This window comes from Myxine glutinosa, chromosome 10 (assembly GCF_964187855.1).
Source record: "Myxine glutinosa chromosome 10, kmMyxGlut1.1, whole genome shotgun sequence".
NCBI lineage: Eukaryota > Metazoa > Chordata > Myxini > Myxiniformes > Myxinidae > Myxine > Myxine glutinosa.
Genome location: NC_136270.1, coordinates 46,719,985 through 46,734,311, shown reverse-complemented (window position 1 = coordinate 46,734,311; position 14,327 = coordinate 46,719,985). Strand labels below are relative to the sequence as shown.

The window sequence follows — 14,327 nt, the reverse complement described above, 5'->3', positions numbered from 1 at the left end:
TGCCAAGCACCACGCACCCACTGCTCGTGCACCGTGCCCACCGCATAGTGCGACGCGTCGGTGGTGAGGGAGATCGGGTGCCGGGTGCGCCAGCATGGTGGCATTGGCCAGGGCCAGCTTTGCGCCCGCAAACGCCGCGGCCATCGGCTCCGACCAGGCGATGTCACCTTTGCCCGGCTTGCCCCGGAGGGCCTCGTGCAGGGGGCGGAGGAGCTGGGCGACGTGGGGCACGAAGCGGTGGTAAAAATTTACCATGCCCAGGAACTCCTGGAGCCCCTTGATCATGCGGGGTCGCGGGAAATCCCTGACCGCCTCCACCTTGGCCAGTAAAGGGACGGCCCCATGCCTGGTGATGCGGTGCCCCAAGAAGTCGATGGTGGCGACGCCGAAACGGCACTTGGCAGGGTTGATGATTAGGCCATGCTGGCCCAGGCGTTCGAAAAGCATGCGGAGGTGGAGCAGGTGCTCCTCCCGGGACGCGCTCGTGACTAGGATGTCGTCCAGGTAGACAAAGAGGAAAGGTAAGTCATGCAAGACGCTGTCCATAAGCCGTTGGAACGCCTGGGCCGCATTCTTCAACCCGAAAGGCATTCACAGGAAGTCGAAGAGGCCGAAAGGTGTGATGACGGCCATCTTCGGGACATCGTCCGGTTGGACGGGGACCTGGCGGTAGCCCCGGATGAGGTCCACCTTGGAAAAGACGGTCGTGTTTGCCAACCGGGCGGAAAAGTCCTGGATATGTGGGACCGGGTAGCGGTCGGGGGTGGTGGCATCATTGAGCCGGCGGTAGTCCCCGCACGGCTGCCATCCCCCGCCGGGCTTCGGCACAATTGGCAAAGGAGAAGCCCAAGCGCTGTTGGAGCGCCGGACGATCCCCAGCCGCTCCAGCGTGGCGAACTCCGCTTTCGCCATGGCGAGCTTCGTGGGTTCGAGTCGGCGTGCCCGGGCGTAGAACGGCGGCCCGACCGTGGGTATATGGTGCTCCACCCCGTGTTTAACGGCCACCGCTGAGAAGGTGGGCCGCGTGAGGGCCGGGAAACTGGCTAGGAGGCGGGTAAAGTCGTCCGCTGCCGGAAGCGTGCAAACTAAACTCGCCGGGACGGAACCTTCCAGCAAGCCGCTTGGCAAGCCGCTCGGTGAGCCGCTCAGTGAGCCGCTCAGCGAACAAGCGAGCGAGCTGAAGGTTTCGGCCTGGACGAGCTGTCTGCGCTTTACGTCGACCAACAGCCCATGCACACATAGGAAGTCCCCGCCCAGCAGGGCCATTGGCACGCTGGCAGTCACGAACGACCATTGAAAGCGCTGCCCTCCGAACCGCAGTGAGAGGCAACGCTTCCCGAATGTGCGGATGGGTATACCGTTGGCGGCAAGCAAAGCGGGGCCTCGGCCCACGGCTTGCTTGTCGGATGTGGAGGCGGGGATGACCCTTACCTGCGCTCCTGTGTCGCAAAGAAAACGGCGCCCGGACAAGGTGTCCGTGATGAACAGGAGGCTGCCGGAATGGCCGACGCTCAGCGCCGTGAATGAGCGCCGGCCCGGTCATTTCCTGACCCGTCAAAAGAGCACGGCGGGGGCGACACGTTTTAGCCTTGCGGCCGAACCTGGCATGGTAGTAGCACCAGGTTTGCGGCCGCGGCGGCCGTGGTGGTGGCGGTAGTGGGCGGGGCGCAGCAGCGGCCACGAGGGAAGCCGTGGGCGCTGTAGCCTCTGCCCCGGGATCCACTACGGCAGCACCGTAAACCGACTGCGTGTCGCAGGCCGCGAAAAACTTGTCGGCCTCTACAGCCAGGGCGTGGGGTTCCTTTATTTTGGAACCGGCCAGCGCGAGGCGTACCTGTACAGGTAGCTGGCGTAGGAAAAGCGCCCGGAATAAGAAATCCGGGGGCTGGTCTCCAAGCAGGGACAGCATGAAATCCATCCGGACGGATGGTCGTGTGTCGCCGAGGGCGGGAAGGTCCAGGAGGCGGTCCGCCCGTTCGATCTCTGTGAGCCCGAACGTGGCGAGGAGGAGACGTTTCAGCACCTCATACTTGTTGTCGCCCTGCGGGCGCCGAAGGATGGACACGACTCGGGTGGCAGTGCCGGGCCCGAGGGCGGTGACCACGTGGTAGTACCGGGTCTCGTCCGCCGTGATGCCTCGGAGCTGAAATTGAGCTTCGGCCTGCACAAACCAAACGTCGGCTTGTGCTTCCCAAAACTCCGGGAGCTTGATGGCGACGGCGTTGGTAGCCATGGCGCGTTCGGGGGTCAGCAACGGCTGTACCAATCGGGGTCACCAGTGTGGTGCTGAGCACACACGACTCGATTGCCAGAGAGGTAGGCCACAACGCGTTGGTACAACAAAGAGTCTTTATTCAAAGCTCGCACTTCAGCACTAGACGGGCTCGAGCTTAGAGCCCGCATATTTGTCCCGAGGCCACGCCTTGCCCCCGGGCGTGGCCGATCGGCCGATAGGCGGGGCATGCATTACAGTTCCCCGCCTGGACGTTCGCGCCACCTGCTGGTGCGCGGAATTATTGTCCCTTGTGCCCGCCACACGCGCCCCCCCCAGAATTCCCGCGCACCTGAAGGGTGAGATTGCGGGGAAGCCGGATGACCCGGCCGAAACGCCCCCTAGCGATGCGTGCAGGGCTGGGGGGTAGCGGGACGTCGGGGCTGGGGGATGCTGGGGGTTTGACTGCCGTGGGGCGGCCTCGACGCGGAGGCAGAGCTGCTTGCGGGGGGTGGTCCAGATAGAGGTGGGCCGGCTTGAGGTGGTCCACGGAGACACGATCCGGGGCACCGCCGATGTCGATGGTGAAATACTTGTCCCCGGTCTCCAGCACGCGGAAGGGCCCATCGTACGCGGGCCGTAGCGGTGCCCGGTGGGCGTCGTGCCGGACAAAGACGTACTCCGCCGTGCGAAGCTCCGGGGCGACGTGGGAAGACGGGCAACCGTGGTGTGTCGTCGGCACCGGGGCGAACCTCAGGGCGGTCTCCTGCAGGGTGGAGCGCTGTTGTGCCGCGGACCAAGGAGCCATGGATTCGGGGATAAATTCGCCCCGTACCCGCAGTGGTTGCCCGAAGACCAGCTCCCCCAAAGACGCGTGCAGGTCGTCCTTGGGCGCCGTCCTGAGGCCCAGCAGGACCCAGGGGAGTCTGTCGGCCCAGCTGCCATCGCGGAGGCTGGCCCGGAGCGCGGCCTTCATCGAGCGATGAAAGTGCTCGCACAGGCCATTGGCCTGGGGGTGGTAGGCCGTGGTGCGGTGTAGTTTTACGCCGAGCCCTTGCGCCACCGCGCCCCAGAGCTCCGAGGTGAACTGGGAGCCACGGTCGGACGAGATGTCCGAGTGGGCACCGAACCGGGCAACGCAAGTGGCGATGAAGGCGTGCGCCACATCAGCCGCAGACGTCGCCGCCAATGGCACGGCCCCCGGCCATCGTGTGGTGCGGTCCACCATGGTGAGGAGGTGTGTGAACCCTCGCGAGGAGGGCAGAGGTCCCACCAAGTCGACGTGAACGTGGTCGAACCGACGCTCGGGCATCATAAACGGGGCCAACGGGGCCTGGGTGTGGCGGTGGACCTTTGCACGCTGGCACGCGAGGCACGTCCTGGCCCAGTCGCGGACGTCCTTCCTGAGGCCATGCCAGACGAACTTCGCCGTGACGAGCTTCTGGGAGGCCTTCGTGCCCGGGTGGGACAGGCCGTGGATGGCGTCAAACACTGGGCGCTGCCAGCCAGCGGGCACGATGGGGCGAGGCCAGCCGAGGGAGACGTCGCACAGGAGGGCCACACCCGCGGCGTCGAACGGCACCTCGGTGACGCGGAGGCCCGTGATAACGGTCCGCAAGGCCTGGATGCCGGGTCGGCGGTCTGGTCCTCTGCTATCTGGGCATAGTCGATCCCGAGGTGGATCGCGTGCGCGACGGCCCGGGAAAGGCAATCCGCCACTGGGTTGTCTTTACCCGCCACGTGACGGATGTCCGTCGTATACTCGGACACGGCAGAGAGGTGACGCTGCTGCTGTGCCGACCATGGCTCGGCGACCTTGGCCATCGCGAACACAAGGGGCTTGTGGTCGACGAAAGCCGTGAACGGGCGGCCCTCCAGCAGATGGTGGAAGTGTCGGACCGCCAGGTGGAGCCCGAGCAGCTCACGGTCAAAGGTGCTATAGCGGCGTTCGTGCGGGCGAAGCTGCCGGCTAAAAAATGCCAGCGGATGCCAAGCACCACGCACCCACTGCTCGTGCACCGTGCCCACCGCATAGTGCGACGCGTCGGTGGTGAGGGAGATCGGGTGCCGGGTGCGCCAGCATGGTGGCATTGGCCAGGGCCAGCTTTGCGCCCGCAAACGCCGCGGCCATCGGCTCCGACCAGGCGATGTCACCTTTGCCCGGCTTGCCCCGGAGGGCCTCGTGCAGGGGGCGGAGGAGCTGGGCGACGTGGGGCACGAAGCGGTGGTAAAAATTTACCATGCCCAGGAACTCCTGGAGCCCCTTGATCATGCGGGGTCGCGGGAAATCCCTGACCGCCTCCACCTTGGCCAGTAAAGGGACGGCCCCATGCCTGGTGATGCGGTGCCCCAAGAAGTCGATGGTGGCGACGCCGAAACGGCACTTGGCAGGGTTGATGATTAGGCCATGCTGGCCCAGGCGTTCGAAAAGCATGCGGAGGTGGAGCAGGTGCTCCTCCCGGGACGCGCTCGTGACTAGGATGTCGTCCAGGTAGACAAAGAGGAAAGGTAAGTCATGCAAGACGCTGTCCATAAGCCGTTGGAACGCCTGGGCCGCATTCTTCAACCCGAAAGGCATTCACAGGAAGTCGAAGAGGCCGAAAGGTGTGATGACGGCCATCTTCGGGACATCGTCCGGTTGGACGGGGACCTGGCGGTAGCCCCGGATGAGGTCCACCTTGGAAAAGACGGTCGTGTTTGCCAACCGGGCGGAAAAGTCCTGGATATGTGGGACCGGGTAGCGGTCGGGGGTGGTGGCATCATTGAGCCGGCGGTAGTCCCCGCACGGCTGCCATCCCCCGCCGGGCTTCGGCACAATTGGCAAAGGAGAAGCCCAAGCGCTGTTGGAGCGCCGGACGATCCCCAGCCGCTCCAGCGTGGCGAACTCCGCTTTCGCCATGGCGAGCTTCATGGGTTCGAGTCGGCGTGCCCGGGCGTAGAACGGCGGCCCGACCGTGGGTATATGGTGCTCCACCCCGTGTTTAACGGCCACCGCTGAGAAGGTGGGCCGCGTGAGGGCCGGGAAACTGGCTAGGAGGCGGGTAAAGTCGTCCGCTGCCGGAAGCGTGCAAACTAAACTCGCCGGGACGGAACCTTCCAGCAAGCCGCTTGGCAAGCCGCTCGGTGAGCCGCTCAGTGAGCCGCTCAGCGAACAAGCGAGCGAGCTGAAGGTTTCGGCCTGGACGAGCTGTCTGCGCTTTACGTCGACCAACAGCCCATGCACACATAGGAAGTCCCCGCCCAGCAGGGCCATTGGCACGCTGGCAGTCACGAACGACCATTGAAAGCGCTGCCCTCCGAACCGCAGTGAGAGGCAACGCTTCCCGAATGTGCGGATGGGTATACCGTTGGCGGCAAGCAAAGCGGGGCCTCGGCCCACGGCTTGCTTGTCGGATGTGGAGGCGGGGATGACCCTTACCTGCGCTCCTGTGTCGCAAAGAAAACGGCGCCCGGACAAGGTGTCCATGATGAACAGGAGGCTGCCGGAATGGCCGACGCTCAGCGCCGTGAATGAGCGCCGGCCCGGTCATTTCCTGACCCGTCAAAAGAGCACGGCGGGGGCGACACGTTTTAGCCTTGCGGCCGAACCTGGCATGGTAGTAGCACCAGGTTTGCGGCCGCGGCGGCCGTGGTGGTGGCGGTAGTGGGCGGGGCGCAGCAGCGGCCACGAGGGAAGCCGTGGGCGCTGTAGCCTCTGCCCCGGGATCCACTACGGCAGCACCGTAAACCGACTGCGTGTCGCAGGCCGCGAAAAACTTGTCGGCCTCTACAGCCAGGGCGTGGGGTTCCTTTATTTTGGAACCGGCCAGCGCGAGGCGTACCTGTACAGGTAGCTGGCGTAGGAAAAGCGCCCGGAATAAGAAATCCGGGGGCTGGTCTCCAAGCAGGGACAGCATGAAATCCATCCGGACGGATGGTCGTGTGTCGCCGAGGGCGGGAAGGTCCAGGAGGCGGTCCGCCCGTTCGATCTCTGTGAGCCCGAACGTGGCGAGGAGGAGACGTTTCAGCACCTCATACTTGTTGTCGCCCTGCGGGCGCCGAAGGATGGACACGACTCGGGTGGCAGTGCCGGGCCCGAGGGCGGTGACCACGTGGTAGTACCGGGTCTCGTCCGCCGTGATGCCTCGGAGCTGAAATTGAGCTTCGGCCTGCACAAACCAAACGTCGGCTTGTGCTTCCCAAAACTCCGGGAGCTTGATGGCGACGGCGTTGGTAGCCATGGCGCGTTCGGGGGTCAGCAACGGCTGTACCAATCGGGGTCACCAGTGTGGTGCTGAGCACACACGACTCGATTGCCAGAGAGGTAGGCCACAACGCGTTGGTACAACAAAGAGTCTTTATTCAAAGCTCGCACTTCAGCACTAGACGGGCTCGAGCTTAGAGCCCGCATATTTGTCCCGAGGCCACGCCTTGCCCCCGGGCGTGGCCGATCGGCCGATAGGCGGGGCATGCATTGCAGTTCCCCTCCCCGCCTGGACGTTCTCGCCACCTGCTGGTGCGTGGAATTCTTGTCCCTTGTGACCGCCACGGTGGCAGTTTTTAGCAGGGTCTGGATTTGAACCCAGGCTGGATTGCTCAGAGGCAGAGGCATTGTGCACACACCTCCAAGCTATCCTGCCAGCCCACCTGGAAGCTGACGCTCGCCTTCATAATCAACAATCATTCTTCAATCGAAGTAAAAAAAAAATGTCGCGTCTACAAGTTGCGGCTTTCCTTCACTGATATTAAGGCTTCTGTTGGAGTGAAATCCTGGCATTTGGGTAATTCAATGATTCGTTGTCTTAAAAATAATCCTCGACCTTGATTGGAAGTGTTGAGATGACGTGGGAGTTATAATTATTGTACTTAACGTTTAACCTGTTTATGTTGGCCATGTCGGTACAACTAGTAATAGTTCCGCTATAATATGTTTAGGTTCCCCTCTCTTTTTTACACATTGCACAAGTAAGTCTTGCTTATTTTGGTTGTAAATTCTGAAATAATACATCTTATTTTAAATTGGAGTTAAAAATCATCACCGACCTTGTTGAGAAGTGTTTGAGATGACGTGAGTGTTATAATTGTATTTAACGTTTAACCTGTTTCTGTTGGCCATGTCGGTGTAAGTAGTAATAGTTCTGCTATAATTTGTTTAGGTTCCTCCTTTTTTAATACATTGCACAAATAAGTCTTTCTTATTTTGGTTGTAAATTCTGAAATAAATATATCTCATTTAAATTGGAGTTAAAAATCATCATCGACCTTGCTTGGAAGTGTTTTGAGTTGACGTGGGAGTTGTACGTATTGTATTTAACGTTTAACCTGTTTACGTTGGCCATGTCGGTGTAATTAGTAATAGTTCCGCTATAATTTGTTTAGGTTCCTCCTTTTTTTATACATTGCACAAATAAGTCCTGCTTATTTTGGTTGTAAATTCTGAAATAAATACATCTTATTTAAATTGGAGTTTAAAATAATCACTCGCTTTCAGCCTTTTTTTTTGTTGATGGTGTGGATTAGGATGGCGGCGCCATGTGGAGTTCAGCGGCCTGTCAGTGTTTGAAGGTTTTAAATCTTCTTTTTGAGAAGTCTTTTGAGTCAAAACATCAAGAGTAACAGCAGAAACAACCACCGCAGCAGTCATGGTAAGTTGTGCGTACGTTGAGCCTGAGGTTGAGTCGTGACGGTGTGTTTGACTTTGAGACTGCCAACCCGTGAACTACTGAATGAAATTTTTATAATTTACTGATTGATTTACCTCACATTTTGTGAGGCTTGTCAGGCTGTTTGGGTCTTGGTGTGGAATTCCAACCTTCCTTGGGAGGCTAATGCGGTGGGAGGAACCGCTTGGTGGTTTATGATGGCCATGTCGGTATAATTAGTAATAGTTCCTCTTCTACAATTTGACAATTTGGGTTGCCCCTCTTTTTTTAAAGGTTGCACAAATAAATCTTGCTTGTTTCGGTTGTAAATTATGAAATAAATACATCTTATTTAAATTGTTGATATATCGGAATCGTTGTTTTGTGCTTTAAACCGCCTTTTACTTTTTAGTTTTAATAGATGAGCCGTTTACTGTTTAGCCTTTTCCAAAGGTTTTTGTACCTCCTTTTCAACTTTTTTTCTTTCAATTTTTTTTTTCAACTTTTACATTTATTTTAACTGAAAAGACTTTTGTACTTCCTTTTCTCACTGAGCACTTACATATATACCAAGCACCTATTGTGGTTGCTGCCTTGAAACCGCTTTGGTGATTTTTGCAGTTTTCTTTCTATAGGTGTTTTTGGTGACTCGCAATGATTTCTGACCCCATGCCGTGGTTTTACAATGTTTTATCTCTCTATTGTAGCCGCAGAATGAACATATTGAGCTCCACCGTAAGCGGTATGGCTGTCGCCTTGACTACCATGAGCGAAAGCGCAAGAAGGAGGGCCGGGAACCACACACGCGCTCCAAAAAGGCAAGGAAGATGATCGGCCTGAAAGCCAAGCTGTACCACAAGCAGCGGCATGCCGAGAAGGTTCAAATGAAGAAGACGTGAGTCTGCCCATGGATGCACCACTATATGACCAGGAATACAACAGGCATTTTAAGGCCATTTTCCCTGCAAGAGCGGGGGTTAGCCTTGCGGTCCCCATGATATTCTCCATCTTGCCCTATTTTCTGCATCTCTCCTTGTTAACCCCCTTGCCCGCATTTCTTCTTCCACCATCTTCAGCCAAGTCTTTCTCGGTCTTCCCCGTCCTCTACTTCCTTCTACATTCATTTCCATCACTCTTCTCAACCAGTCACTTTCATCCTTCCTCAACACATGACCAAACCATCTCAACGTGTTTCTCTTCACAGCATCAATCACAGGCTCGATTCCCATCATCTTTCGCAATTCATCATTTGTCTTCCTCTCTCAACGATACTCCACACATCCACCGAACCATTCGCATTTCCACCCTTTCCAGCCTTCGTTCCTGCTCTACGTTCATTACCCATGTCTCGCTCCCATAAATCATAACACTTCTCATACATGCAGCACGCACCTTTCCCTTCAGCTTCAACGACACTCCCCTCATCATCAGCACGCCACTCAGTTCCCGAAACTTCTTCCATGCACATCTCACTCTAGCAACCGTTGCCGAGTCTGATCCACCTTCTCCATTCAGCATGTCTCCTAGGTAACAAAATGTTTTCACACCTTCCAGCTTCACGCCGTCTCCAAGATCCAACTCAACATTTCCTCCATCTGCAGCTCCCTCTGTGCACACCTTACACTTGAATGTAGCTGCCACACTGGTTAATGACCCTCTCAAACCACTACATTTTTGATGAGCCCACTCAGCGCACATTGTACATTGAATGGAATTCACTCCGACACCCTTCCTGCACACAGCACACGGCCACTTCCCAGTTCTTTCCACCCCACCACATGCTTTACCACTTGCCATCACCTTCGTTTTTCCGATATTCACCTTCAGACCTTTTGTCTCCATACATTCCTTCCACTTGTTCATCTTCTCCTTCAGTCCATCCATACTTTCTGCAATCAACACCAGATCATCTGCATACAACAACTCCCACGGCAAACCCTCCTTTACGTTCCGAGCCAGCACCTCCATCACAGCTACAAATAGTAGTGGACTTAGTACCGACCCCTGATGCACTCCCACCTTCACCTCAAACTCACCACTGTTCCCGTCCTTCGTCCTTACAGCTGTGCGCACTCTTTTGTACATTGCCATCACTACTCTTATCAACCATTCCTCCACTCCTAACTTCCTCAATGCCCATGTCACTACTTCACGTGGAACCCTATCGAATGCTTTCTCCAGATCAACAAACCCAAGAAACAACTTCTTCCCTCTTCTCCTGCAACTGCCTCACAATAAAAAGCGCGTCTGTCGTTCCTCTTCCTGGCATAAATCCAAACTGCATTTCGTCAATCTTCACTTTCTTCCTTATGCTCCTCTCCAACACCCTTTCCAATACCTTCATTCCATGCTCCAATAACTTTATCGCTCGGTACGAGCCACACTCCAGAGGGTCACCTTTCCCCTTGTATAGAGGGCCGAGGGTCCTCAGTTCCCAATCCACAGGAATGCGGCCTTTTTTCACCACCAGATTGCAGATCTCTGTCATTCTCTTCACAATGACCAGGAATATTGGACATAATGGAAAACCTCTGGTTATTGATTCGCAATCTTTATTAAATTGGTAATGCGTTGCTGCTCTAATTAATGCCAGGTACAAACATGGTAGATACCAGGTATAGGGGTCATAATATACCTCCTCCAAAGCAAGAGCTTGGTCAACAGTAGATTTCTGTTTGGACCTTCATCCCCACCCAGTTTACCAAGGGGTCCCAGAGTGATTTGATTGGGTTTAAGTTGGGACTCTGCTGTTATGCTAGAAAAAGAATACGTATTATTATTACTTACGTACTTACTTTTTCCACATGCGAAATTTGCATTTATGTTTATTTAAATTATACAGTGGACTACAAAATGTAAATGTTTCATGATATTTGTTATATTGTATACCTTTATCTATCAATATTGTTGAAATGAAGATCAAATAGCTGGATGTTGAAATATGTTGAAATAGTCAAAACTTTACATGGGGTGTACTTACTTTTTCACGTGACTGTATGTGCTGGACTCTGAATATTGGAAGTATCGCTAAAAAGGCTTAGCAGCGCTTATACTTGCACGGCTGAAAATATTTAGTGCACTTTTACCTTAATGTTATTGAAAGCATTGTAACCAGATCGATTACTGTTTGGTTCGGCAACATCACGGCACACAGCCTCAAGTTGATGGAAAAAGTTGTTCGTGCTGCGCAGAGGATTATTGGTGTTAACCTTCTTGCAGTCAAAGTTGTCTGCACCTCTAAATGTTTTGCCAAAGCCTCAAATATTAAAGATTCGAGTCATATCAGCCTATTTAACATCTTCGAACCTCTACGTTCTGGCTGTGGGTACCACAGTATTAAAACATCCATCAACCGTTTCAGGAATAACTTTTATCCTTGTGTGGTCCGCCTTTAAAATCATGAATCGTGATTTTAAAAAAAATGTCTACTTTTCTTTTTTGTCAAATTATACTTTTATTTGAGAGTACTCATATTCAAATAATTCCAAATCTTAATTCCTTTTCTATTTACTAGGGCATGCCCGTACTATATCTATATCTAAAATTATATCCCCCCCCCCTCTATTTACATGAAATGGTTTGGTCCAAAGCGAACGGCTTGCGAGTACGGTGACAATCCCCCCCCTCTATTTACATGAAATGGTTTGGTCCAAAGCGAACGGCTTGCGAGTACGGTGACAATCCCCCCCCTCTATTTACATGAAATGGTTTGGTCCAAAGCGAACGGCTTGCGGAGTTTGGTAAAGAAATCGCCATAGCGTGCACAAACGCGCAGGAAAGCGAAAGAATCGCAAATTAGTTTTAATTAGTTTTAAAACATAGTTGAACGCCAACATAGTTTGCCAACGTGAAATAAATGAATACGCTCTCAAATGTGCCGTCCGAGGCAGAGTCTGTTCGGCACGTTCGGCACACGTGATAGCTCGCTGCTCTCTGATTGGTTGAATCGTTTTTTGGACATAGCTCGGTAACTACTTGTCCGATTAATATGAAACCTTGAAAAGGCACATCCTCGGGTCCCCAGCAATATACCTGGCAAGTTTAAAGTATATCGGACCCGTGGTTGTCGAGAAACAGCGGTCACAGACATACATACATACATACATACATACATACACACAGAGATTACTGGAATTATAGATAGACTAGGGCATGCCCGTACTATATATATATCTAAAATTATATCCCCCCCCCTATTTACATGAAATGGTTTGGTCCAAAGCGAACGGCTTGCGAGTGGTGACAATCCCCCCCCTCTATTTACATGCAATGGTTCGGTCCAAAGCGAACGGCTTCCGGAGTTTGGTAAAGAAATCGCCATCGCGTACACAAACGCGCAGGAAAGCGAATGAATCGCAAATTCGTTTTTATTAGTTGTAAAACATAATGCCCAATTATTCAATTAGCGCCAACGTATTTTGGCTGTTTGCAATTTAATCGCAAGGCAAAGTAGAAAGAGAAGAGGGAAAAAAAGAAAAGCCTTGCCTTGCTGCAAACAGCTGCTGCAAACAACAACAACATGGAAGGCTGCACTGTCCGGAAGTTGGCATATCGCAGTTACGATTATTTTAGTGTTAATGGCCAATTATTCAATTAGCGCCAACGTATTTTGGCTGTTTGCAATTTAATCGCAAGGAAAAGTAGAAAGAGAAGAGGGAAAAAAAGAAAAGCCTTGCATTAACGCATTAACGCTTGCATTGCATTAACGGTTCGGCACACGTGATAGCTCGCTGCTCTCTGATTGGTTGAAGCGTTTTTTGGACATAGCTCGGTAGGTACTTGTCCGATTAATTACAAACCTTGAAAAGGCACATCCTCGGGTCCCCAGCAATATACCTGGCAAGTTTCAAGTATATCGGACCCGTGGTTGTCGAGAAACAGCGGTCACAGACAAACACACAGACACACAGACACACAGACACACAGACACACAGACAGACACACAGAGATTGCTGGAATTATAGATAGATTATTCAAATAATTTATTATTCAAAGATAGTTCATCTATTTATTATTCAAAGAATTTATTATTCAAATAATTTATGATTCAAAGATAGTTCATCTATTTATTATTCAAATAATTTATGATTCAAAGATAGTTCATCTATTTATTATTCAAATAATTTATTATTCAAAGATAGTTCATCTATTTACAGACTTGGCATTTAATATGGAATTTTTTTTTTTTCTTGACTTGGGTTTACTTTCTGAACTCGGTATATCAATCTGGTGAGTTTCTTTTACGCTTCGGTGATTTCTTTGTTAAAAGAACCATGTCACTGATTGTCTGTCGCAGCAAGAAGTCAATAACAGGATTATATCACAGTTGGCGTGACAAAATGTACATTTGACGATTGGCTTCACAATCGGGTATAAAAGGGTTGTTGCGTTCTGTATTAGTGGAAAACAACTGCTGCACATCTACAAAAGTTATTGCCGCTTCCCCTGGAGATGGTCCGTCAACTCGACAATGCTGTTTGTCATTTAGTGGTGGCGTTACGAAATTCCGGCATGAAACGGCATGCTATTGCTTGGCAGTATGGCATCACTCAAGGTCAGGTGTCAAAATCCTGAAACGAAATGCTCAGAGGGGTGTCCCTACTCCAATACCGAGGCCAGGACGTCCCCGCAGAACCACAAGGAGGGATGATCGCCAGCTGCACCGGTTAGTCCGCAATGGCCGTACCAAGTCAGCTAATCGGCTTAGGGCTGAGTGGCAGCAACTGACAAATGTGCCTGTATCCAGAAGGCTAGTCAACAAACGACTGGTTCAAGCAGGCTATCGTGCCAGGCGTCCCCTGAGAAAGCCACGTCTGACCAGACAACACCGCCAGCGCCGATTGCAGTGGGCCAGAGAGCACCGTCAATGGCAGCCAGGACACTGGAATCACGTGATCTTCAGTGACGAGTCTAGATTTCTGGTCTATCGTCAAGATGGCCGCGTCCGAGTGCGCAGACAAGTGCATGAAGCCTACAACGAAGATTGTATAGTGCCAAGAGTCCAAGCTGGAGGTGGTGGGGTGACCGTTTGGGCTGCTTTTCATGCAGGGGGCAAAACTGACATGGTTGTTCTGAATGGAAACCTGAACCAGTTCAAGCACAGGGCCATTCTGGAAGAAACATTGTTTCCATTTGTTCGTGCAGCCTTTCGAGGAAACTTTGTCTTCCAAGATGACAATGCACGGCCTCATCGTGCTCGCATGATCCAACACTTTCTTGCTGACCGTGGTGTAGAGCATATGGAGTGGCCTGCCATGTCCCCGGATATGAATCCGATAGAGAACTTTTGGGCAGAATTAACGCGTCAAATCGACAACTTGGACCAGCAGCCTGCCTCTGTGCGTGAATTGCAGCAGGCTATTGTAACTGCATGGCAAGCGATTCCTGTCCAAACCTTGGCAAATCTCGTGAACAGCATGCCTCAACATGAACGTGCTCTCCTGAATGCTCGTGGGGGTTACACGAAGTACTGAACTGTAATTTTACTGTCCGTA

General features: G+C 52.9%; 1 protein-coding gene across 1 annotated transcript in view; it reads left to right on the top strand.

Moving 5' to 3' along the window:
- The first annotated feature begins 7,488 nt into the window (after positions 1–7,488).
- NSA2 (NSA2 ribosome biogenesis factor) overlaps positions 7,489–14,327 on the top strand; it is a 48,824-nt gene continuing 41,985 nt past the window's right edge. Inside the window, exons 1-2 of the mRNA XM_068127595.2 lie at positions 7,489–7,836; positions 8,541–8,728. Coding sequence (XP_067983696.1) covers positions 7,834–7,836; positions 8,541–8,728 — 191 coding nt within the window. The 5' untranslated portion in view covers positions 7,489–7,833. The remainder of the gene's footprint in view (positions 7,837–8,540; positions 8,729–14,327) is intronic.